The following is a 27,279-nucleotide window of genomic DNA, read 5'->3' as shown; positions in this document are numbered from 1 at the left end:
ATTCACTTCAAGCACTTTTATGATGTGGTGCAAGAAATGTGACAACACGGTGGCAATCTTTGTTGCATATCGCACACGTGCGATGGGTGTTAACTTACTAGGGGTTACTTCCCTATCAAAAAATGGGTTGCAGAAATCAAGAGTCAGCGACAAGAACACCTTCTCATGCCTTTAGCATCCTCACCACTGCCAGCCACAGTAAGTATAGTCATTATTCAGTTTTTCATTAATATAATTACGACAAATTGCCAACAAACGCAAATTGCGCAATCCAGTTTCATGCTCATTGCAAAGAGCTGGGTTTTTTAAATGACTCACTCATATGTGTCCTGGGTGATGTCGTTTTCTCTCGTTTCTGGAGAATGAATAAAGCTGTTGATGCCGAGACTACATTCCAGAAATGGATTTTGCATAACAAAGGTCGATTTCCGATACGACGTCGTATTCATTTTTTTGCTTCACGTGGTTTTTCGCCTGTTTCTATCCACACTTTTGCTGTGACTGCCACTTGCTTTACAAGAAATAGTTCAAAAGCACCCTGTTGCGATTTAAATGCCCTCTGCATGTGTTTTTGCCCTCTCCATGTGTTTTTTCACCACATGAGGCAGGCATTTAAATGATGCCTTTTAAATTGGCAAAGCGCCATTGAGGAAGCGCATGGCGGATTTGACCCACACTTTGAGTTCATAGTAGTGCTTTTTAAAGAACTGCTGAATTATTAATCCACGGTTTAAATGATAATAAGCATCGTGGTTAAACGGGGTTAAAAGTACATCATTTTCAATAAGAAATTGAACAAATGGCCTAAAATGTCAGTTTATGAATATATGCAGCACTTTTAGTAAGGAAAACAATACATCTGAGCAATTAGAGTTTGAACTTCAATATGACTATCGGAATTGATGTATATAGCCAATTAAATTTAAATATAGTACCGTATTTTTTGGACGACAAAGCATACCGGATAATGAGGTGCATCATCAATAAGGCAAATTATTTATATAAACATTGCATGACTGATTGTAGTGCATCATTGTAATGCATTGAGCTTTGTTTTTTTTTTTAAAACAATGTAATTGCTTTTTTATTGATTTGTTATTTGTTTTATTTATGGATTTGATGAATTATGAACGTGCTTCTTGAGCATTTAACTGGAACCATATACTGTATACTGTAATAGAATACAGTTATGCTTCAGCAAAATAGGCCTAAGCTCATTAAACACAAGGTGTACTTGCAAAATAATATTTTTAATTTGCCTTATAGCTTGAAAAATACAGTATAATGCACACAAACGGAGCTCATTGTTGATCTACATCACATGTGTCAAAGTGGCGGCCCGGGGGCCAAATCTGGCCCGCCGCATCATTTTGTGTGGCCCGGGAAAGTCAATCATGAGTGCCGACTTTCTGTTTTAGGATCAAATTAAAATGAAGAGTATAGAGGTATATTAAATTTCCTGATTTTTCCCCTTTTAAATCAATAATTGTAATTTTTTAAATCCATTTTTTCTGTGTTTTTAGTTCAAAAATCATTTTGTAAAATCTAAAAATATATATAAAAAAAGCAAAAATAAACATTATTTTAGATCTATAAAAATATTCAGGGCTTTTAATCCAGTTCTTTTAATCCATTTAAAAATCTAAATATTATATCAAAAATGGTCCGGCCCACGTGAAATCAAGTTAACGTTAAAGCAGCCCACGAACCAACCCGAGTCTGACACCCCTGATCTACATCAATCTAGAATGAAACTTGTTCCCACTTCTTTTTGGTCTAGTAATTGTTTGATTTCGGTTAAATTTATATTGTTGACATTTTTGTTCGGTCAATCAAAACTTGTATCTCAAGGCACCACGGTGACCCAGATCACGGGATTTAAACCACACGCTATTGCTGATTTTAGTTAGAAATCCTTTAAAATAACCCCCCAGGTATCAGTTCCCCTTTTATTTACACTCATACTTTTTTCTCTGTCTTGTCAGGTGATTCAAGTGAGACGAAAGTGTCACGTTCATTCCCGTGCCATCACCCCAACCTAGTTCTGGACATGGATTTTCTCTCTTCCCTGACCTCCTCATCTTCATGCCCTCACTTGTATCACCTTCCCAGCAACGCATCCGTTTCGCCCGTCTCCGACATCAGCCAAGTGATCCTCCGTCATTACAACCACACGGGTCGTCTGAAGAACCGAACCGTCTCCAACTCCCCGAACCACTTCAACCCCAGCGCCGTCGTCTTCCTCTGCATCAGCGTCCTCATCGTTTTGGAGAACTCCCTCGTGTTGGTGGCCGTGATTTCCCGCATCCGTCGCAGTTGGCGATGGGTCTACGTCTGCATCGGCAACATCACGCTGAGCGACCTCCTGACCGGCGCCGCCTACCTGCTCAACATCTGCATGTCCGGCGGTCGGACTTTCCGCCTGAGCCCGGCGCTTTGGCTTTTCCGCGAGGGCACGCTCTTTGTGGCCTTGTCTGCTTCCATTTTTAGTCTACTGCTAATCGCCGTGGAGCGCTACATAACGATCATGAGGCCGCTGCCTCAGAAGTCGGCTCGGGGCGCCTACTTCCGGATTTACGGGTTGGTAGCCCTCTGCTGGGCTTTGGCGCTGGTCATCGGCTTCCTCCCCCTGCTGGGCTGGAACTGCATCTGCAGTCTGGACAGATGCTCCACCCTTCTCCCGCTCTACTCCAAAAACTACATCTTGTTCTCCCTTCTCCTCTTCATGGCCATCCTGGTGGCCATCGGCGTGCTCTATGGCGCCATCTACAGCCACGTTCACAAAAGCGCGCAACTGCGGCGCTGCCGCCAGCGATCCGTGGCTCTTCTGAAGACGCTGATCGTCATCGTGGGGGTTTTTCTACTCTGCTGGGGTCCGCTCTTCCTTCTGCTGCTGCTGGACTTCTTCTGCGCATCCCGGCGGTGCTCGCCGCTCTTCAGCGCCGACGTCTTCATCTCCTTGGCCGTGCTGAACTCGGCGCTCAATCCCGTCATCTACGCCCTGGGCAGCGGAGAAATGAGGAGAGCGATGGCCCGGTTCCTGTGCGGCTCCTGCCTGAGGAGGGGGCTTTGTTGCCCGGAAGGGTGGTCCTCCAAGGACACCAGCAGCACCTCGGAGAGCAAACAAGACAGCCTGAGGAGCAGTTATAAGAAGGCCAGGAATCCCATCGTCGCCTCCCCGCTGCCGACGACCTCCGCGAAGGCCCGCAAGGCTTCGAAAAAATGCAGGCTGAGCTCCACCGTCAGCTGTCTCTCGCTTTCGGGCGGTTAGACCACAATGCGGACCCCTCCCATGCAAACAGGACCTGAAAGGCACGCCATAAACACAAATCGTTTAACTGCTTCCTGACTTTTGCATTGCCGTCAGGTAATAACAATTTGAAGCAGGGAAACAATGTATATATTCCCCAAATGTCTAATTACAAAAGACTTGAGAATGAATATATTTTTATAATGTATGTTTGTAAAAAAATAAAAAATAGCTGTGTAATTTGCATTTTTTTTACTATGGGATATTTAGTGATGTTTTTTTTGTTGAATGTTAAAAATATTTCACGTGAAAGGACAATAAATATGTCTTTTGTACCCTTTTAATGTAAGAAAATAAGGGTATTGTATAATTTTTTTACACTGGGATATTTAGTGATGTTTTTTGTTGGATGTTAAAAATATTTCACATGAAAGGAGATTAAAAATATATTTTATACCCTTTTAATGTAAGAAAAGAAGTGTATTGTATGCATTTTTTTACTATGGGACATTCAGTGATGATGCTTTTTTTGTTAGATGGTAATAAATATTCCACGTGAAAGGGGAATAAATATATCTTTTATACCCTTTTAATGTAAGAAAATAAGTGTATTGTATGCATTTTTTTATTCTGGGATATTTAGTGATTTTTTTTATTGAATGTTAAAAATATTTCACATGAAAGGAGAATAATTATAACTTTTATACCCTTTTAATGTAAGAAAATAAGTGTATTTTATGCTTTTTTTCACTCTGAGACATTCAGTGATGATGTTTTTTTGTTGGATGTTAATAAATATTCCACGTGAAATTCAGTATTCGACTTTTTCCATTCATTTGAAGGGGCATATGTCATTGAAACTTTGACAGGCTCCATAAGACTCAAAATGATTCATGAATATATAAAATCGCACGAACATCAGCTCGACAAAGTCAAGTTTTAAATAATCCTTCCAAGGTGTCTTTGTTGGCATCCATGTGAAAAAAAAAGCTCCATATATATCAGAAGAGAGATTTATTGCCTGTGTTATTGCATTGGACCGCATTGGATTGCACGACTACAGCTCAAGCTGCGGCATCTGATTGGATGATTTCCATGATAATATAAATCAGCGGAGGCCAACAGAAATATGCTTTAAAATCAAATTATGTCAGGTAGGATATTGTGCATTACAACTGTGACAGATGTCATTAAGTGTTCTAACCACAGTCCCTGAAAAAAAGACATTTGAAACAATGCAACTTTGCATCAAAAGTTGACCAAATAATACAGAATGATATTCGTCATAAGCATTCAGTCATATTTTAATAGGTGTTATGATAAGCATTCCAAAAAAGTACAGCCGATCAGCAATGTTATTTATTAAAATCATGTATCGGTGTCCATTACTAAGGATAAACTGACCTGCAGAGTTCTATTTTTTTTATTATTACCTGGTAATTCCAATTTAAAAAGAAGTAGAAGAGAAGATGAAGGGTCAGCTTGATTTAAAAATATTTTTTTGCCAGGTAAACTCGTTCCATTTTCGAACTTTACGTTTCAAAATAATCTTATTTTTACATTATGTCGCATAGATTACCTCTACAAACATATCTAGGCTGGCAATGAATGAGTTAACTAACAACAGGCATTCCTAAGAGTTCACAAAATAACAGTTCTCACCGCGACGGTTTATCAGTTAGCACAAGTTAGCCTTCGGCGCATGTGTAATTAAAAAAGAAAACACTTAATCATCCATATGTTTTAAGTTTTAGTGCAAACTATAAAGTGTGGCATATTAATGACATCCCCTGAAATGTTCCGCCATGTTGGCCCGCCCGAAGGCATTCCCATCCGCGACGTCAACGTCTTGTCTGTGACGGGGAAATGAGGCGTCGCGGAAAGACGAAAGTCAACTTGAAACCATTAAAAAGGTGACTCTTTTGTCATAACACATGGAATGCTCATGATGTTCATTTTTTCAAGATGGCTGCATTCAATTGTGTGTTATTTCATTGCATAACACAGGCCCATGCACACATGTCATGTCACCACATATTCACAAATGGTCCTCAAGGTCAATTAGAAGGGAAGCAATTGTTAAAAACTAGTTAAATCCCTAAAGACCAAAAAAAAAAGTGGATCCTTGATTACAGTATCATTTATCATAGCTATTGTGTCAACCCAAATTGACTCCATATTGACCCAAAAACTCATTTAATGCATGGTCTGCTGCAGCAAATTTTCACGGTCTATGAAAATGAAAATCAAAAATTGCTCCATAAAGAATAGCATGATATTCTTTCACAAAATAATAGTTACTTTCAAATATTTTTAGATATTCAAATCTTTGTCTGCACAAGACCAAATACTTTTTTAGTCCTCATGAAATAGAACTTTGAGTTCACAATTGTTAAGAATGGCCTTTAAAGTGGAACCCAAGGGCATGAAACAGAAAAATGAGAGGGAATTGCTAGTGCACAAATTATGATATTCATGAAAAATAACCATACAAATAATCAAAACCGGGACAAAGTTAACAAAATAAAAACTAGTGTGGAGACGCACACTGACGAAGAGCCAAAACATTACTTATTCAAACCGGAATCAGAAGCAATACTCCTAAAAGACATTCCAAAACACGGGGTTTAAGTATACAGACAAGGGTTGATGACAAATCACAAACACCTGGGTCACACAAGGGAGCCAATCAGGCTTTAAAACGCGAACACAAAAAGAAAACCCACCCATCCACCAACCCCAATAACGTGACAACAATATTTGTTTGGTTATTATTGATGTCTTGAAACGAGCACATTCGTTTGACCTGCTCATGGCATTCACCAAATCAACTGGTGTTTTGCTAAGGTTTTCCTCACGGTCTTGTCACTTTGAATTGACTTTCCCTCTTCCTGTTCTTTTGAACTAAGATTTCTCCTTCAAATTCCTGCACCTTGAGATCACGGATAAGCCTCTGTCAGTCTTAACGCTAGCTGGCTAGCTTCACGTTTTCTCCATTGGATGAAAAAGCAACAGAAAATTCCAGAATTTATCCGCGCAATCCCTTTTTTTTTTAGATCAAACATGCCGTGTGATAGGCTCTTCACCATTTCTTAGTCTCTCTATACGCGTATCCCTTTTATAACGACCCTCTACGTAGAATGACAATAAAGGCTTTTGACTTGATTGATGGACGGGCTAATGACAGTTGCGTGCAGACGTAGCTACGCCGCAGATAATTACCAAAAATTGGTCTCCAGGTGTTCATTCGTCAGACAGCTGATGATGTCATGTTACATTGGCTCCAAAATAGAACAAGATCATTTCACGTATTTTGCCTTAGGAAGTTTCGAATAGGCCAGGAATGGCGAATACGTGGCTCTCGAGCCATATGTGGCTCTTTGCTTCATATATTTAGTACATACACACATTTCTTATATATATTTTGAGTCTGTCTGTTTTGGCAGATCACTTCGTGGTGTGGCTCTTTGACTCTTACAGTTTCAAATTTTGGCTCTTTGTGTCGAACACAGGGGTGCTCAAACTTTTTTGCTGAAAGATCTACTACTATAGATCTCTACAAAATCTACCCTTTTTTTCTGGGCCCCTGATAAGGCTCAGCAGTTATAGATGCCGATGATATACCTGATACCAGCAGGACCCAAAATAGTATAAACGGGTAGTAATCGTGCTTGAATTTACGATGGCGCTGTTTCCCAGGCTCACGCCCTAACCTCCTAACCCACATGTGTCAAAGTGGCGGTCCGGGGGCCAAATCTGGCCCGCCGCATCATTTTGTGTGGCCCGGGAAAGTAAATCATGAGTGCTGACTTTCTGTTTTAGGATCAAATTAAAATGAAGAGTATAGATGTATATTAAATGTCCTGATTTTCCCTCTTTTAAATCATTAATTGTCATTTTTTAATCCATTTTTTCCTGTGTTTTTTGTTCAAAAATCATTTTGTAACATCTAAAAATATATTTTAAAAAGCTAAAATGAACACTGTTTTAGATCTATAAAAATAACTGAATATTCAGGGATTTTAATCCAATTCTTTTAATCCATTTATTAAAAAAACCTAAATATTATATCTAAAATGGTCCGGCCCACGTGAAATCAAGTTGACGTTAAAGCGGCCTGCGAGCCAACCCGAATCTGACACCCCTGCCCCTAACCCTAAAATTTGACAACAATTCCAATCCTTGGATCAAATCTTACTGTCATCCGATCTACCAATTGTACCTTAGCGATCGCCGTATTCAGCACCCATTGTTCGCCACCCATGGAATAGGCATTTGCTGACTCTGATGGAATTGGAAGTCCAATCCAAACCCCTGTCAGTTTCCTCACATTGTCACTACAACCTTGAGCGAGATCTATTCACACTGGAAGGAGAATGAAACAACTATGGATCGTCACAAGTCAAGTCGCTTTATCTAGACGGGGCAGAGAGGCGAGATAGATGTGTTCTTTGTTTGTGCTCTCATCACAAGGCAGCCTTCTCTTCCTCCTTGGGATTTACCTGCTGGCCGCTTGCTAGCTTGCCAATTTTGTTTTATGAGCTGAGAGCATCGGTCGGCCCGACTGGAGATTCCCTGCTGCCTTTTTATCTCGGCGTCCGTCTTGTCCTGAAATGGTTCGCCCCTGAACCAAATTAAACGGGACATCCTAAAAGCAATAGCTTTTCTATCCTCCTAAGGCCCGAATACTAAAACAATCGCCTAGATAGAGTCGTAAGCCGACAATTTTGTTTGATTTTCCAGGACCTCTTGGTATTGTATTGCATATTGTTTACCAGACAGCCTGGGGCAGTGAAATTGGATGATGAGATGACTCACTGCGCAGTAATAGCAAGTCATGTTAAGGGGGCGTATTTTGTGGACTATAAGTCGCACTCACTAAAGAATGCACAAGGAAGAGGAAAAATATACGTAGAAGTCACACTGGAGTATAAGTCGCATCATTGGAATTCATTTTTTTACACTCATATCTTTAACTGGAAGGTGGACTCCACCCACTCATAGAGGCAGACAACCAATCACATCTCCAGCAAGTGGGAATCGATCCCACACCTGCCCGTGGCAACGTCAATTAGGTGAACTGCGATACCATCAGGCAAGCAGCCTTTTTTAAACAATTTAATCCAAAATTAAAAGCAAACAGACGTTAAAATAACAAAAGTAAAATGGAGAAATAAACAACAGGGTCAGTAGGCTTTAGCCCAACATTTTTTTCAGATAAATATAACCCAAAAAAACAAACAAACAACAAAACAGGCTGTCGGCTGTCAGAGAGAAAAATATATAAGTCACATTTGATTATCAGTCCTAGGCCAAGCCAAACTTTAAATAAAGAAGCGACTTATAGTCCGGACAATACGGTAGTTTTCAATGCTTTTTGGAACTTATGGTGGACTATAAATGTATACATAAAAGCTGAAGGCTACGTTGCAGACTCATTTGTCAATAAATACATGGGCTGGGTTAAAAAAACAAGACCGCAGAGCAATCTTAAGGCCATTAGAAAAGATGAATGACTCAGATGAAAGCTTGCGCACCAATCACAGCGCTGATTGTCATTCCTCCACTGCAAAACCTACAAAATGCATGTGGGAAAGAAAACAGCATTCGGAGCGTTTTGCTTGGACAAACACGTCATTATCATCATCATCAACGTTATGTATGGCGAGTGTTGAATCGACATTACGTATGTTTCATGCTTGGTTATCACCATCATCATAATCATCAGTTGTCATGATTTAACATTAATGATCTTTTGCTGAAATTTATCAACCTTCCATTATCACATGAACGTGGGAATGAACTATATTTGGCTATTTAAGGGTATGTTAAAAAACACGTGTGCCATATTTATGGTGAAGCTTTCAATCTCATTATACTTATAATAAAAACAATAAAGGCATTCAATTCAATTCAAGACAACTGGCTTTTTTCCTACTCTTCCAATTGAGAGGTTAATTTTTTTTATTATACTGTCCAGAAGTCTCTGTATGACTTTTTTATGATTTTGATACCAAATGCAGACTAAATTGTATTTTTTAAAATTAAATTACAGTGACATAATCGAGGCAGCCCGGCGCCTTGAGTGGTTAGCATGTCGGCCTCACAGCTTTTGGGTCCTGGGTTCAAATCCACGTTGGTGTGGAGTTTGTATGTTCTCCCCGGGCCTGCGTGGGTTTTCTCCGGGTACTCCCACATTGCAAAAAATGTATGACAGGCTCGTTAACATTCTAAATTGCCTCTTGGTTTGAGTATGAGAGTGAATGGTTGTCCGTCTCCTCGTGCCCTGCCATTGGCTGTCCCTCCCGCCTAGGCTGGGATAGGCTCCAGCACCCCCACGACCCTAGTGAGGATAAAGCGTTTGAGAAAATGAATGAATACATTGACATATTATGCTTAAAAAAGTGAGCATTCAATAAATTTGCATCTGCTTCTTCAATTTGGACTCACTCAAAGACCCCTTTTGTACGTGTCTTTGTTTTCCATGTCGTGTGATTATCGGTCTGACTTGTTAAAGTGCCCCAGCCACTTGTCGCCATAGTTTATAAATGACTGCGCAAATATTATGATTAGAATGATAGCCAATCAGCAAAAAGTTTCCCATGGGATTGTGATATTATAAGGTCAAGCAAAGTGTGCACATTCACTGAAAAGAAATCCGACGTCATACTTTCCGCTTTCTTTATTTCCAATCAACACCTGATTGAGGAATCTCTCTTGTGAGTCCAACCAACGCCAAATGTGTGTCCTGGCGGGGCAGCCGTTGAAGAGGAGAGCGGAAAGGTCGGCTTCGCTCATCGTCAAAGCGTCTCCAGGGGAGTATTTGTGAAAAAAGTGCTTTTCTTTCTGCTTGATTTACGACCTCCTCATCGTATTTTGACCTATTTTCACCTCATTCGAGGCAGTTGCCACCGTTTAAGTCACCTTGCACAATCTTTGTGGAACAGAAGCCAACAAAGAAGTCACCTCCAGAACAATGTTGCGCTTTGACAGTCGTCTGTAGTTTTAAGTTTCCGTGTGACTGTGCTTTGCACGTTTACTTAAATCCTGTTGTACTGCATTTTTGGGGAGAAACAGGACAAGACATGTAGGTTTAACAAAGACACGTCCATGGGGTATGTCCTCTCTTATGATAACCTGAACTTCAGTCTAACCCAGTGGCGGGCCGTCAGGGCCTTCAAGGCCTTCTCTGCTGGCCAAAAAATATCTGAATCATATATTATATTTTGTCCATCAATACTTATTAAATAATTCCCAATTGCCTGTTAGCTTCCCTTCCCCCTGGTTGCACTGCTTCCAGATGTGTGTTTTCATATTGAAGCATTTAACCAATCACATGTCAGCCAATATTTGTTGCCAGGGTCAGAAATCTGCCTCAAGGCCTTCACAATCAGTTTTGCAGGCTCTGCTGCATTAAACAAGCGTCGATAAGACTGTTGCTTTAACCAATCAGATTTCGAGTTGGCAACACCACAATGCCTTGTCGCAGGCGGAGGGATACGTCATCGCTTTCACCAACTATGATTAGCTACCAAACTGTATCTGGAGCTAGCTGCACAAGCAAATATATTGTTGTGTTGATTTAAAGCCATTTTCAAGACGGACTACGCCAGAAATACGACAGGACGGGCTCGACTTTCAGCATTAGCTTCGATGGCGATAGAAAAGAAGGAAGAAAGAAAGGAGGATGGATATTGTGTACAGTTAAAAAGGATTTTTGGTGAGTAAAATATGGCTATATTGCTAAATAATATTTCAATTGTGGGCCAAGTTCTGATATCTGAAAAGCTCCAGTGTTTGTATTTAATCACTAAATGCTGCTAGGAAGTGCATTTTACCCCATTTGTGTGCATTGATTTATTGATTATTTTTTATGTATCGCAGCTGTAGCTGCGGTAGAGGTTTTATAGCCATAAAATAGTTTTTGAGGGTTGGATTGATTCGTTGAAGGCGCTACGAGAAAATGCACAGACCGCCACTGGTCTAACCTTCGTCCATCTTCTCGGAAGTTTTCAATGGAGAACAATTCACTGTTTCGGTGCTTTTTGGACAAATTGCTATTCGACAACAATGAGCTGGACATCAAACTGTAAAAAAAAATGCATTTCAGATTTGAATTCAATATAGTTTTTAAACATTTTTTGATCTGTTGGACGTTCTCCACATTGACGATTTGACTGAGGAATTAAATATGGACATGTTGGCTAGTTTTAATCGCCGTATGCAACAAAATTTAGGGGTCATTCAACCTTTTGCAATGATTTTTTATTCCACTTCCAGAAAGAGTCATTGTCAAATTCTATTATTTTCTTATCACAAATTCTTCAGAAAGTTCAGCTGACTTTATTCCATCTGATTTTAAGTATATTCCCTTGACTGGCCGCCTATTAATTTTATTGTTTAATAAAAAAAATATTAATCTGGAGTTCCAATGTGTTTAAAATAATGCTCCTGACATAATGAAATGCTTTTATTCTTGTCGCTTGTTATTTTGTACTCCAGTGTTGGATATCAAATTGTGCTAGATTTGTGTCCAATAGATTATGTCATGAAAAAAATGACCATTCATTTGTAAAATGAGCTAATTAAATTTATTTTACGACCTGTTGTTGATGGATCTGGAGTTGGAAATCCGAAAAGTGAAGGTTCATTTTCCTTTCATTTTGACCCCAAAATGTTCTCCGATTCTGCCAATGAAATCATAAAGTTGCATTGTAAACATCTCCTATTGTAAAGCGAACATCCTCCCACGTCAGGACCACCGCCCTTGGCCCCCACCGCCCTCTTCCCAGTAGCCCTAAGGAGAACAAACAGATGTTCCTGCTCATGGAGACTAGCCCAGCTCAGGGCGACGGGCCAGAACCCCCCGGCCAGATGCTGATTGAACTGGGAAAGAAGATAGGAGATGGGTTTCAATAAAGCAGCCTCCACGTGAAATACGGTCGGCCTTTGAGTCCCCGAAGATGAAACCAACTGTGACATCGCCATGGAGACAAGAAAGGAGAAAAAAAATGGGTGCGTGCGTACGTGTTTGCATGAAAACAAGAGAGCGGAGTAAGTACATGGGTGTCATGTTTTGGATGACGCGACCACTCAAAAGTATGCGTGAAATACAAGATTTTGGATTCATTTTCCTCTCGCATATAACACAATTTAATCATCTTTTTTTCCACTGCAACAAATCTATTGAAGACAAGTTAAAGACATTACAATATATCCCTCATCATCACTACCCATGATTCTCATTTCTTAAAAAAAAGGCATTCAAAAAGGTTGCCGCCCCTACAAAATAAAATCAATGACACATTTCATTTTCTTCCAAAAATATTCCATCTTTATTTCAAGTATTTATATATATATACAGTTTATGTACATATAAAAATGATCTGTCAAATTTCATATCCTGTCCAAAGACTCCAGACCATCTCATCATAAAATCCGTCAATTCAATTCTGAGGGAGAACTGATATTTTTTAATGGACACTAAAGCAGAAATGTTTCAAATTTGATTTGAGGACTCACGTTAACGAGGACTAACTCTCACCCTAAATGTATGGACGCACTTTTTGAGACAATACTACATGACATCAACCAAAGAAATGAAAAACAGAGCAGCATCATCCATCTCCATCAAGACGTATTGCAGAACTCTCCATAATATGGGCGCCCTTTCGCCATCCGACATCCGATCCATCTGATCGGACTCTCCCAAAGTGGCGAGCGATCTAACGGGCGGTGCCGTAACATCGTGCCTTCCATCTTAATAACCTTTTTCTGATGACGCGACCTTAGCGAGCGGCGCCGTCGTGCCGTCTACGTGATAAAAGATAACTTGTCAGGCACGGTGCATGAAGAGGCGGGATAAGCGCATATTCATCTTTACTGCTAATGACTTTCCAGTTTCCTGCGGCTTATAAAATCAAGATGGAGTCTTTTCCGGCGGAGGCGGGCGGAGACTTATCTCGCGAGTGGCGAGCGTCCACGCTCGGTCATGATGGACCGCCGCTGGGATCAATTACGCGGGAATCGTAGATGTTCTACTTGGATTACTTGGCTGTGATTTTTGAGTCTGAGTCCATTTGATGGATTGTTTGGGTTTAAGAGCCAAGGGTGTGTCGAGGGAGGGGCGGGGCTATAAGACTGCCCAAAGACCTCCATTATTTAGTGTTTAGTTTTTTTGTTTGTTTATTATTTTTGGTGTGTGTGTCTGTAAGTCTGTGTTAATTACAGACTGACCTGGTGACTGAGTTTGGCACAGACAATTTCAAAATAAAAGAAGCGGATGTAGAAAAATTGGACAGCAAAAAACATTGAATTGGAAACTAAACATGACAGAAAGAAAGGCATAAAAAAACAATGTCTTGATTTATTTTATTTATTGGTTAATTAGGTAATATACAAACGTGATCACTAATAAATACAAAAATAAACTGAAAAATTCCAAAGCAAGCAGTTCGTATCCATCACATGCATAGGTATGATTCTTCAAAGTTAAATATTACAGTAATCCCTCGAATATCGTGGGAAATTGACCCATAGCCACAAGAAGACAAAGGACTTAGACTAAAACTCCCCTTAAGCTGTTTTGGGGGATTTATATCAAGCAGAGAGGAACTATTTTCACTCTGACTCAATTATTTAAATTTATATATATATAAATATGTATACACATTATATTTAGATATGAATACATTAGTCTTTTGATCTGCTTATAGCTGTAATATTTAATAAATATACACTTTTTATAATTGTACTTTTGTACTCGTATTTCTGTATAGGCGCAAAACATGTACGTATTATGATAATAATAATAATAATGGGGGTGATTTTTCGCTTATCGCTGTCATGTCTGGTCTACATTAACCGCGATATTTGATGGATAATTCTACCTAGTTACTAATTCTTACTGATTATTAAACACATTTATAATATAACTGAATTCAACCTAGTTACTAATTCTTACTGATTTTAAACACATTTAAAATACAACTGAATTCTACCTAGTTACTGATTCTTACTGATTTTTAAACACATTTAAAATATAACTGAATTTTACCTAGTTACTGATTCTTACTGATTATTAAACACATTTAGAGAATCCCATGGAAATCAGGGACAAGGGAAATGGAAATAAACATGAGAGCTAGCAGGTCATTGAATTTCTATGTAAAAGTATTCACGCAAGTGTGCAGGTGCTACAAAACGTCAGGCCACAAAACGCATCTTATGAAACATTCATAGCGGCGGTGACGGTCGTCTGCAGCCTTGTCAACATTTGCCGGCCCCGTAATGTCATCTCGGGGCCGACTGGGGGCCGAGAAGTGCGATGGTCTTGGGCTTGTCATCTAAACACCGAGGATGAGCTGATTCCTTCTTGACTTGATAATAGGCTCCACTCCTGTTCCTGCTGAACTGAGCCAGTTTTGGGCTAAAACACTGATACCAGTTCAGTAGGCACGGGAGGGCAAAGCCCGCATTGCGTACATTTTTTTTGGTCATTTGACGTTTTTACCAATAATTAAATTGTTGGCGAGGTCTCAGTTCTGGTTTCAGCACAGTTGCCATATCAAATGACATATCGTACTGGAAATATCATCAAATATCGATTTGGTACAGCCTACGCGTCTGCAACGATGGCTCCACGGATGAAGCAACCGTCTGGGCTTGACCTTTTTATTGTTTATGACAGCGAGCCAACGGGAATCGGCGTAACCCGACATTCCTCCGACGTTACGACACGTGTTCTGGTGGTAGACTGAAGCGGGGTTTTTAAGCCCCGAGCAGCTGCCGGCAAAGATTCCTTATCGGGGTCAAGTCACCGTATGGATTTTAGCGTAATGAAAGGGAAGATAAAAATAAAAGATGGAGATCGAGACTTTTGCGCAGACTAAATCATTTATTAGCTCGCGGATGAGATGCGAAAGATCATCGCCGAGACAACGAGGCGGCGACGAGACGGTTTACGGTTCTGATTGGAGTGTCCGTAGGCGGTACGGTAATGGATAAATGAGCCTTTTAAAACAATCAAATGATGCTTGAAGTTCATGTATATTGCTAAATTTCAGCGGAGTTTTCTGCTTGGCAATCTTTTGACGTAAACGGCCAACGTGATTGAAACTGGCCAATCAGAAGGCATCCCCAGCTCACGTGATTTCAAGACTTTTGAATCGAAAAATTCAATTTGAGAGAGATACATTACTATTACAACGACGACTAATAATAACTGTTCATATACTTTTACCTATGTATCTGCCATGTACTTCAATATTCATTTTATTTTAGATTTCAGTCATTTTAAGTGTCTATTTTCATTTTTTTTGTTCTTTCCGATCAGCAAAATCCGCTTTGTTCAGCTCACATTTACAAAACTGAAATTATTTAATGCCGTTTAAAAAAAACACAAAAATAGCTGGTTCGTTAACATTGCTTCATCCAACTACGAATTTCACAATTCTGCCTAATCCTCCCTTCAAATTGCTGACTGATTTAATTAGCACTTAAATGCCAACTGTCAGTTTCCTGTTCTTTGGAGACTTGCGTGCGACAACTTAATCCATCTTCATCATGCCCCGACAAGAATTAAATTCATTGTTAAATTCCTCCGAGTGGAATTTCATTTCATTTTGATTCTACATCATCCTGAAAAGCATTGAAATTCCTGTCTTTTTTCTCAAATGCAAACACAACTGCGCATCACATTTAAATCCATCCGGTTCTCCCTACGGATGGTTTTCTCACGGCGTCTTTTTCCCCCCTCCTATCTTCATATATGAGATCATCAAGTTCTTTCCACTATTTCACCTCAGGCACTGAACTTAGCCACTGTGAACAACACATAGCAGGGATCAATGCTCACCAATTAGCTAAGCTCTGTGCCTTTAGCAACTGGCTAGGCTTCACACGCATGTTTTTGGACATTCCTCGCCTTCTTCTTCTTCTTTATTCATAAAAGTGCCACTCTAACTTCAACATACTGCACATCCACAAAATTTCAACCACATCAGAAGGTCTGCCTTTACACAACAATAACATTTTCAAGCGCAAATCATGTGCAAACTGCAAAACAAACATTTTAACGACACTTCTTTGCACTGGATTTGATCAATTTGAGTGAATTTACTGTCATAATTCAGAAGAAAAAATGTGTCAAGTGTCATTTACAGGCATTTTCTTGGAAATATTTTGTTACTGAAAATCATGGTTATAATTTAATATGGTCTGCTTTTATTTTGTTATCCAGATGGAACCAGTTTAGATACTATTTGGGTCATTTTAACCACCTTGTCTATTCTCCAATTGGCATTTGTACTTTGGGTTTTTCACCCGTTAGTGGTTAACTTATAATTTGTTTTTTATCATTTCAAATTGCGTATGGCGCATTTAATTTTTTTGTTTTTAAAAAAAGTTTTTTTTTTGTAAAACCGATCTCGTCTTCCCCATTTTAGCTCTAATTCGGAACGTCATCGTCAATTGCTAATGTCGTCATGCTTTTAGCATGATATGCGCACGCACAACAATAACTTTACCGCCCTTTTCACGATATATAAATATAGCGCGTCAACAAGCAATGTACCATGACCGTCAAGCTAGCAGCGACATACAGCTACATCGACAGAATCTTGAATAAAGTGCATACTAATCAGGCACCCTGTCCATTTTGGAGAAAATTTGCGACTTTTAAGTTCGCCCTATGTGAGTAAATATGTGCCGCGTTGCATTTTTACATTTTTTTAATCGCTAAATAAGGGGAATTGCAATCATTATTGGCCGAGGTTGACAGGTATGTAAGAATATTTTTTGTTTTTTTATTCCAGCACAAAATCTATGTGTGTACCTATACCTAACACATACAAAAACAAAAGCACAACAGTGATAAATCATCTGTTTGTGCTTGGAAAAAGATAATAAAGACCATTTATAGTTGTTACTTGAAGTCAAGTTCTGCGCTGCGTCATAATTTAAAATGTTTCTCATATTTTCTCCCATTTGTGTAATTATAATCCGATGATCAATGGTTAACAAAGCATTTTTTATCATTTTCCAACATGTTTCTGAATTTGGTGACTAATGAAATGCACTTTTTTTGGTAAATGAGTCATCTATTAACAAAACTGTTGGTGATATTGTCTAGTTATTTTCAACGATCGCACAAAAAAGGCAGACTTTCATGGAGTGTTTGTAGAAATTTTGTGGAGCATTACGCGACTTAATCGATTGGGTTGGGCCTGCTGATCCGCGAGGGAGTGGAAATCCCTGGCAATGTGATTTTTATTTGTCTTTGTACATCAAATCACGGTGCCAGGAACCCTCCCCATCGCGGCCAAACATGACAAATTCATCCGTATTAGCTGGAGTCTGCCAGGAGGGATCGTCCTTAGCTTCTCGTAATCAATCCAGCAGCTGCGACCTGGAAAACAGACACGGGGAGACAATCAGTACTTTCTTGAAAGTGGATCTCGTGAGGGGGAAAAGTAGACGTAAGCGGGAACTAACGGCGTTTTGGAACCTTCACAGGAAGCCACCTGCTCAGCACAATCTGGAGAAATTCATTCCAAAGTCGCCCCGACAACCAGGAAAACAGGAAATGTTGATTTTGAGCAAAAGTTCTAAATGATCATCATTTTCAATCGGAGGTATTTTTGTTGTTTAAGCCCTGCCAACTTTTTTAACCCATTTTTTTTTGGTTCGGAAGCCAAAAATGATCTAATATGCTAAAATGATCTCAAATGTATTTTGCTGTGTCTGTATTCTCACCCTCTTGCTACTGTGACAGTGAAATATCCCGACTACGGGATGAATCAAGTTATCTAATCTAAACTAATTTGTATTATTTTAAACAAATGTCAATATTGACACACACCAAATTATGATAGAAACAAGCATAATATAATAACGCCATTATATTTTTTTAAAAGAATAGGGCTAGTGTGAATGTAGTAAATAGGGAAGCTGTGGTTAAAAATTAATTAGACAGAAAGAAAGTGAGATTAGATTTGGAATCTGCATCCAAAAATTGGTCGATAGCAGCTTTCAGGCAGAAATAAAATGATTTTGTTTTCAAATTTTTGCTGTGTTACATCTATAATTCATGTCATCATTATTGACTCATTCAGACAATGTGTTTTTACATCTCTTATCCTGACTAATCCTCCCTAAAGAAATGGATTGGACGTTTATTTTCTTCAATGGCAGGCAATGGCAAAAGAGGGTTTCCATGTTGCTTAAAAAAATATGACAGTTATTAGAGTTAATTAATGTTTTATGAGTGAATTCATCTCCAATGATTCCACTGTACTCTGAATTGAACGAGTCAACATCATGTTATTGTTGTTTGACTTTGGACATTCCACAGTATGGTTAATGGCCCGTGCAGAAATACTAATGTAAACATTTAGAAGCAGGCCAATACGCCAAAATTCCATCTTTTTACACAACATCCTGTCAGCATGATTACAGAATGTGTTATGATAAGTTGTTTGTTATGTTTTGCTTGAATAATTGATCCCACCCACTCTGCTCCAGCAACGTATTATTAGCAGACAAACTGATAAGCGGACCATATCCAGTTTTAAGGAGTGGCAGGGGAGGGGCTAGAATTACAAATTTGACCATGATTATCATCAAATCAGTTAAGTTGAAACATTTTATAACCCAGTCATGCATAGTTATTATATTAATTCATTCATTTTCTGAATCGCTTGTCCTCACAAGGGTCGCGGGGGGTGCTGGAGCCTATCAGATTGGTTGTCAGCCAATTTCAGGACACAAGGAGACGAACAACCAATCACGCCTCCCTACTTATTTATGTTCTTGATGATTTATTTATGTATTACTGATTTATGGATTATTTATTGATTATTTATTTGTCTACTTGTTTGTTGTTGTTATTTGTGCACTTTGTGTTGAAGCTTTAAATCTTATTATACTTAAAATAAAAGCATTCATTTCAGTGCAATTCAATTGAGAGCCTACCACTAGATTAGATTACATTAGATTAGATTAGATTAGATTAGATTAGAATTTTATTTCATAACCGTATTCGGGAAATGTTTCTGGGATTCGGGAGGAAACCAGGGTCCCCAGAAAAACCCACACAAGTTCAGGGGAACATGCAAACTCCACACAGTGAAGAACGGTACACGGTCGATTGGTCGCCGGTCTTTTGGTCGCCGATCTTTTGGTTGCCGGTCTTTTGGTCGCCCGGAAGGTTATTGATAACTACCATTTAAATCGTTGCTCGAATTCCCTAAATACAAACTGCGAATTACTATTTAGTCATACTCAATGCCCTAGTAATGGTTAGGCTAAAGAAAAGCTCCAAATTTCCCGGACTTTTATTGTTTTTTGTTGGAGAACTTGTTAAGACCCTGACGGACGTAGCTTCTTAAAGGGACAACGCATGTACATACAAACTCTTATACACTCACACGTCGACTCAGTGAAACTGCTCAGGGCCATTGTTGGCTTTTATTGATGCGTAGACCGTGTTGTTTTACCTTGTTTTGTCGCCGGTCTTTTGGTCGTCGGTCTTTTGGTCGCCGGTCTTTTGGTCGCCCGTTGTCGCGGTCCGGGCGACCAAAAGACCGGCGACCAAAAGACCGCGACCAAAAGACCGCAAACAAAAGACCGCAAACAAAAGACCGGCGACCAATCGACCGGCGACCAATCGACCAGCGACCAATCGACCAGCAACCAATCGACCACACACGGTGAAGAACCACCTGGGATCTAACCCTCGAACTCACATCTGTGAAGCCGACACGCTACCCACTCGACCACCTGGTTATTATAAGATTATTAATTCATTTATTTTCCTCTGGAGTGAGAGTGAAGTATGTTAAACACTATGATTTTATATTTCTGTGCGTCACTATTTTATGTCAGCAACCATTTTCTATCTGGATCGGAGAATGTGTGGGAATGACATTCCTCATCAAGACTGCGGGAGTGGAGCTCTAATCTCAAAGTGTTTGTCTTTACTGTCTGATGAAATATTTGTAATTAGACAGAAAATTCATTTAGACACCATAACTCAACTCTCCAGTGCGTACCTGCAGGCGCAACGGAACATTTCAAAACGTCATTTGGATCCAAGGATTTGCTATTTGTCGAAACGTGTGTGTGTGTACGTCAAAAGATTAAGAGTGAACAAAGGGAGTGGTTCTTATTCATTCCGTACTTTTAAGTGCTTATTTGCGTGAATGTTTGATGGTGATAAGCACAATGTTTGATTGATGACGTTGTAAATTATATTTACGACCACATTATCCACTTTAAATCATGATTTGACTTCTGTTGATGCAGTCAACAATACTATTGTATAGTATTGGAAACAACAAATCCTATTGTTCATTCGGGTTACATTATTGCGCCCATGTTTCTATAATGTTCACTGCAGGTTCCTAGTCGGTTTCAGTAAATATATTTTTCATTTTAATGAAAGCTGCTATTGTAAAATGGATGTCCTGTGACGTCATTGGTGCAGCCCGGAGGGCCAAATGCCCCTCGGTGTCATTTGCAAGGTGACAAGCCTCATTAAGACGTGTCAAAATTCAATATAATCCATCCAAGTGCATTCTGATAGCCGGATCCATTTTATTTCCTCCTCTTGGCGTAAGCACAAACAAAAAAGAATATGAAATAGGTTTGAAATGCCTTTTTTCGGCTTTAAAGACTTTTTACTTTTAGAATTAAAAAGCTCATTCTAGTACCGTATTTTCACGACTATAAGGCGCACCGCATTATAAGGCGCACCCTCAATGAATGACACATTTTAATTTTTTTTCCATATATAAAACACACTGAATTATAAGGCACCCTGTCTATTTTGGAGAAAATTTAAGACTTTTAAGTGTGCCTTATAGTCGTGAAAATACGGTACTTGATTATTATTAGTGGTTACAAAATTCCAGACAAGGTCAGGTGATCACGATTTAAGAGTTTTATGGTGTTTATTTTTCAACTACAGTTCAATTTCATGTTTTTTTTCCTCCCGTTTCTCAGTAGAAACACTATGAGTTGACTGAGTTTGTTATATTATTCAGGGATGGCCATGGTTTTTCTCCACGAAGGCCCGCATTTGAATCCGGTGACGTCCCCACATGTCACGCTGATCTCCCCGTGATTTGTCGCCCTGCTTTCACAAGTACTGAGATGGAAGGAAAATGAAACGGCCATGTCCAAACCTGCCTGGATTGCAAAAAAAGCGTGAATTCACCCGATGGGAAGAAAAAAAATGAACAGAAAATGGAAAATACATGATCCCAAAAGCAAGCATGTTTGTGCTACAGCACACTATAGGCTGAAGGCTGTGGGGAAAACCCGGAATGGTCTCCCAAGGTCTTTGTGGGTTTTCTCCGGGTACTCCGGTTTCCTCCCACATTCCAAAGACATGCATGGTAGGCTGATTGGACACTCTAAATTGTATGTGTCAAAGTGGCGGCCCGGGGGCCAAATCTGGCCCGCTCCATCATTTTGTGTGGCCCGGGAAAGTAAATCATGAGTGCCGACTTTCTGTTTTAGGATCTAATTAAAATGAAGAGTATAGATGTATATTAAATTTCCTGATTTTCCCCCTTTTAAATCAATAATTGTAATTTTTTAATCCATTTTTTTGTGTTTTCAGTTCAAAAATCATTTTGTAAAATCTAAAAATATATTTAAAAAAAGCTCAAATAAACATTGTTTTAGATCTATAAAAAATGAATATTCAGGGCTTTTAATTCATTTATATATAAAAAAAATATCTAAATATTATATCTAAAATGAGATCTGGTCACCATGAATGTGAACCCGCCAACCAAACTGGGTTTGACACCCCTGCTCTAAATTGTATGAGTGTGAGCGTGAATGGTTGTTTGTTTCCTTGTGCCCTGCAATTGGCTATCTACCAATTCAGAGTCCTCTGCCTCTGGCCTGAAGTCAGCTGGGATAGGCTCCAGCACCCCCTGTGACCCTAGTGAGGATAAAGCGGTTCAGAAAATAAGATGAGGGAATTAATTATAAGTTGGAAAAAATAATCGATGGATCGAGGATCGATAGATACTGGTCTTTACATATGCTAATGCTAATGCTACACAGTTATAGTCTCTCTCTCTCTCTTATTTATATAGCCTCTTTTTGAAAATTTGCCTACACCCATTGGTCCAATTTTTGCTTGCAAGTCAAAGAAAAAACACCAAAATCAAATCATTTGCATCTCAAAACACCACCAGGTTTACTTGTGCTTTTCTAATGTGAACTCTCTCCTCTTTAATAAGAAATGATGACACTCAAAACAGCCATCTTGGCTCATAAAGTTCCTTCAAATAGTTCTCCGACTTCAAATCAATATCCATTTTCCATTGCAAAAACAACGATGGAGACATCTCGCCCCATTATTTAAGGACAGATCCGCTTACTGCGTATTATTCCATCGTCGTTACACTTGTTTTGGAGAGTCGGGACTTGATTATTTAGCTCATTTTGCTCTCCAGTCCGCATTCGCATGCGACCGATGAAAGAAGCGGCAATTTTCACATTAACGATAATCCATTTTTGCCATGACCTAATGCAATTTGGCCTTTGTGTCATTTCATGCAAAAATCGAAGATGACGCCGTCGGGAGCCTAATCAGGTTGGACCGGGCTTCGGGGATTTTGTCCGGAAAAGTCGCCCAAAGCTGCCTCGTCTTTCTCCTTTAAGAAGAACGCAGATATGGAAAAAAATGATCTGGCTTTAGTGCTTTGACAGAAATCGATGATGATGCATGGCGGGAAGTGGCAGAGGTGCAGTCGAGCCCGCTATAAGCTTATCTCCTGGCAAATCCGATAGCCGTGGATGTATCGTCTATTAGCTAATGGCTCGAACCCGAGAAGGTGGACGAGAGGCCGAGGAGGCGGCGAGCCCGCTGGGGGAGAAGGAGTCAGAAACCAGGGAGGAGAGAGATTATGTTTGTTTGTTTGTGGCTTTGTTTCAAAGTCAATTTAGATGACGTAAGACAGGCGGCATCGGTTGGCGAGTTCATTTCAGGACACCTGGACGTGGTACCAATGGAAAGATTCCGAATATTTCCTACTTGGGTGTTTATCGTCGAGTAGAATTTCATTAGCAAGTGAAGTTTGTCGTAAAATGAAGGGTTTTTTTATCAGACGGAAAAAACAGCTGTAACTATTATGTTTTTTTTTAGCAGGTGATTACGACGAAGAGGCGGAGCTGTTTTTTGGGTTACCTTTTGATATTCGCGGTTTTGGCGTGCTCCCTCTCTTTAGATTAGATTAGATTACATTAGATTACATTACATTATATTACATTACATTAGATTACATTAGATTACATTAGATTACATTACAATACAATACAATACAATACAATACAATACATTACATTACCTTACGTTACCCTACCTTATCTTACATGACCTTACCTTACCTTAAATTACCTTACATTACCTTACCTTACATTACCTTACATTACCTTAACTTACATTACCTTACATTACCTTACATTACCTTACATGACCTTACATGACCTTACATTACCTTACATGGCCTTACATTACCTTACCTTACATTACCTTACATTACCTTACATGACCTTACATTACCTTACATTACCTTACATTACATTACATAACATTAGATAATTTTATGCATCCCGTTTTGGGGAAATTTCATTGTCACAGTAGCAAGAGGGTGAGAATTATTTATATTTAATATTTTTTTAAAAAAAATGATTTTTTCCTGAGATTATTTTTGTTCTTTGCATCCTTATTTTATTCGATGACTCGGTCGTACTGATTTTTGAAGCCGAAAGTCGAAAAGACAAAACGTGACAGACAAAATTTTGGTACATTTTGTATCAAAACAGTAGTTTTGATGTGTGTTGAGGAGATTTCTGCTTCTGGCGTATGCAAAGGAAGTCGAGGGCGCGTCAAGTTGTGACCTCAGTGACCCAAACGCGGGTTCCCTCCCACTCCGAGCATGCCATCTCTCCACAAACCGTGACCTCACACACACACACACACACACACACACACATGGGTTCAATTGGGCGCTACCGCTGCAGTTCCCGCAAAAACCAAAAAAAACAAGCAACTAGGCGTCGCTCAACAAACCTGATTATGACATTAGCAAACGGATGCTTAGCGTGGCATTCCATGGAAATAAGCATATTTTTAACGGATTTTTACGTGCGTTTAACGGCGAATAGCAGCGTATTGAAGAGCTGGCGCGACAAGGCAAGCTGTTTGCAGCTTAGTCGCTTGTAAAAAGTAAATATGCACCAGTCGGGGTCTATCAAAGGTCCCTTCATTTGGTTCTTGGCTCTCAAGTTTTTTGGGGCGAGTGCTGTCATTGCTTTCGCCTCGGATTCAAATTCTCCGCAGACTCGGAAATTTTTCAATAAAAAACTGTTTTTTTCCCCTTCGCTCACCCACGATTTGCCATTTCCCGAAAACCCGAGACAATCGATAGTGAGAGTTATCTCGTCATATCAAACAGAAAAATAATGGCCTCAGAAATTGATGTTAAGCGAAGGCTTTGAAAAAATTGAAAAAAATTAGAAAACATTTTCTAAAGCTGCGTTTACACCAAGAAAGTTCGGATTCGGATTCAAAATACATTTGCTCCAAACTGTTTTCACACAGTTCCTGTTTGGATTGCAATTGGACGACAAACCTACAAATGTGCAAATATTGTTCAATCATTGGACAAAGTGGTATGGGCGGGGCAACACTGAAATTGACTAGATAAATTGATTTTTTTTGTTATTGCAAGTCAGTGTTTTGGAAAAAAATGACGATCCTTGTTGCTATTTAATACATTAGATTTTTTTTTTAATAATCCTTAGCAATGAATGACTTTTTAAAAATACATTTCAAAGGTTCTTTAAGACGTCAACATGAAATTGTATTACTTTTTCTACACTATATCGCTTCACCCACTTCACCTGTTGACTGCCATTAACGGCAATAAAAGACAATAACAACAACTTAATTGGTGACAATTTAAACCAAATTACAAACATGTCATCCATTTTTTTTAACCAACGCCCTTGTCTACTTGGTGTACCTTTAGCATGCATTTTTTTACGCATTATAGGCCCAAAAAAGCACACTTTTGTGCATGATTTTAGTATATACGCTTTTAGAGACGTCTCAGGTCAAAGTTGCTTTGTTATTGAAATAATAAAAAATGTTGGTTATTGTTTGCTTTTCCAGTTTCCCTTTTTTTCCTCACATGGGAACAACGCGGTGATTTCACAGCACAGCCAGATACAGCCTTGGAGCATGCTCAAATATTTCAACTATTTGTTCAAGCAGGAAGGGAAAAAAAAAAGCTTGCTGCACTTGACTTTTAGGGTCAAGTTTGTCAAAGTAAAACTCCTTGCACAAACATCAAGATTAGGGAAACAAATACAATCAAATATTGTCCCAAAAAACAAAGATGATAGATAAATGTGTAAAGAAAATAGAAACTCGTGCGGGAATAAACGTTACTGTTAACATAAGGTCGTGACAGTTTAATGAATGACCAATTTAACCCCTTCAACGACATTACATTACATTGCAAGTCTATTTTTTTCCCAATATTCTGATTATCAATCTACATTATGGAAGGAATGAGTACATTATTTTTACAATATAAAAAAGTCAAAATATGTAGAATTACTCAACCCAAATAAAAAATGATATATTTATGATGATCTTTCTGTGCCACTTATACTGTAGTTAACTCATAATATGCACTTATTGATTATTTCACAATAGAAATGTTATTGTTTCATACATCCTTTCGTGAATGGGTAAACTAAATTGATATTTATAAGGATAGAATCATTGTTATTTATATTATACAGTATTTTATTGGCATTGAGGTCATTTTTTCCCATTTTCTGCAAGCCAAGCTCTAAATAACACCAACCAAATGTAGCTTCTATAATCATAATACCGCAAAGCACACTGTCCACCTTCTTACAATCGTGTAAGCGTTATATTTCCTTACGTTCCATCACAAGTCTTTTCCAAGTGGCAAACATAGCAAGACAAGTTCCAAATAGCCACCTTGAAGCCGTATAATTAGTCCCGTTGAAGTCATCCCAAACACATTCCTCCAGCACTGCAATTTCTGGAATCCCATCAAATCCCATCACGCCACGCTTGCCTGCCTGCCTGCCTGCCACTCACCACGCCAGCAGGTCGGTCCACCTGGGAGTCCACCTCCGGTCACACACGCCGAGCGGCCTCCGCGGGCGGCGACCCATCTGGAATGCTTTGGCTGACCGAATACCCTCTTTTTGAAGGGAACTACACAGTCACCTCTAGAGCCAGCCCTTTTGGGAGCCACTAACCTTCCAGAAAGCCTTTCATGACAGATGACCACTGCACTTTGCATCCAAGACTTGGGCTCAAGCTCCACCCGTGTCTTCCCGTTCCTCCGGAACGCTCCTCAAAATGAGGGAGGGGCTTCCTTCTACCGTCTGCTTCTGGGTTCACGTGGAGTCGGAACACACACACACACACACACACACACACACACACACACACACAGTGACGCAGAAGCGGCGGGTCGCTGAGTGAACGGTGCCTGTGTGCCTGCCACTGGTGTCATCTGCCTCCCTCTCTCCCTCCATTCCGGATCAAACACACATACACACACACACATATACACACACATATATACACACACAGGGAGAGAGTGAGACTTTCAAGCACTCATCCCAAGAGAACCACTGGCCATATGAGAATCTGGAGGCGCAACTTCTACCTCCCTCCCTCCCTCCCTCCCTCCCTCCCTCGATCCCTCCGTCTTTCATTCCCTCATCCCTCCCTCTTTGCCTGCCTCTCCTCTTTCATTCCATTCTCTTGTTGTTTTCATTTTTTTTTCCCTTCTCTCCACTGAGACACCCTTATTGTGGCAATTGCATTAGCTTCCACCCAGCCAGCAATGGCTCTTAGTGCCTAATGCAATGTTGACTCTCACACACTCTCTTTCTCCTTATCTCTTTTCCAAGGTCCACCGGTTGGACTAGCTAAGCAGTTCAGCTAAAAC

At 39.6% G+C, this 27,279-nt stretch overlaps 1 protein-coding gene across 1 annotated transcript; it reads left to right on the top strand.

Annotated features, from left to right (window-relative positions):
• Positions 1-135: 135 nt before the first annotated feature.
• On the top strand, positions 136-3,773 carry s1pr4 (sphingosine-1-phosphate receptor 4). The gene is made up of 2 exons (XM_077607593.1): positions 136-198; positions 1,986-3,773. The coding sequence occupies exon 2, from the start codon at positions 2,051-2,053 to the stop codon at positions 3,269-3,271; it is 1,221 nt and encodes a 406-aa protein (XP_077463719.1). The 5' UTR covers positions 136-198; positions 1,986-2,050; the 3' UTR covers positions 3,272-3,773.
• Positions 3,774-27,279: the final 23,506 nt, after the last annotated feature.

Source organism: Stigmatopora argus, chromosome 8 (genome assembly GCF_051989625.1).
Source record: "Stigmatopora argus isolate UIUO_Sarg chromosome 8, RoL_Sarg_1.0, whole genome shotgun sequence".
Lineage (NCBI taxonomy): Eukaryota > Metazoa > Chordata > Actinopteri > Syngnathiformes > Syngnathidae > Stigmatopora > Stigmatopora argus.
This window is presented reverse-complemented; position numbering and strand designations above follow the sequence as displayed.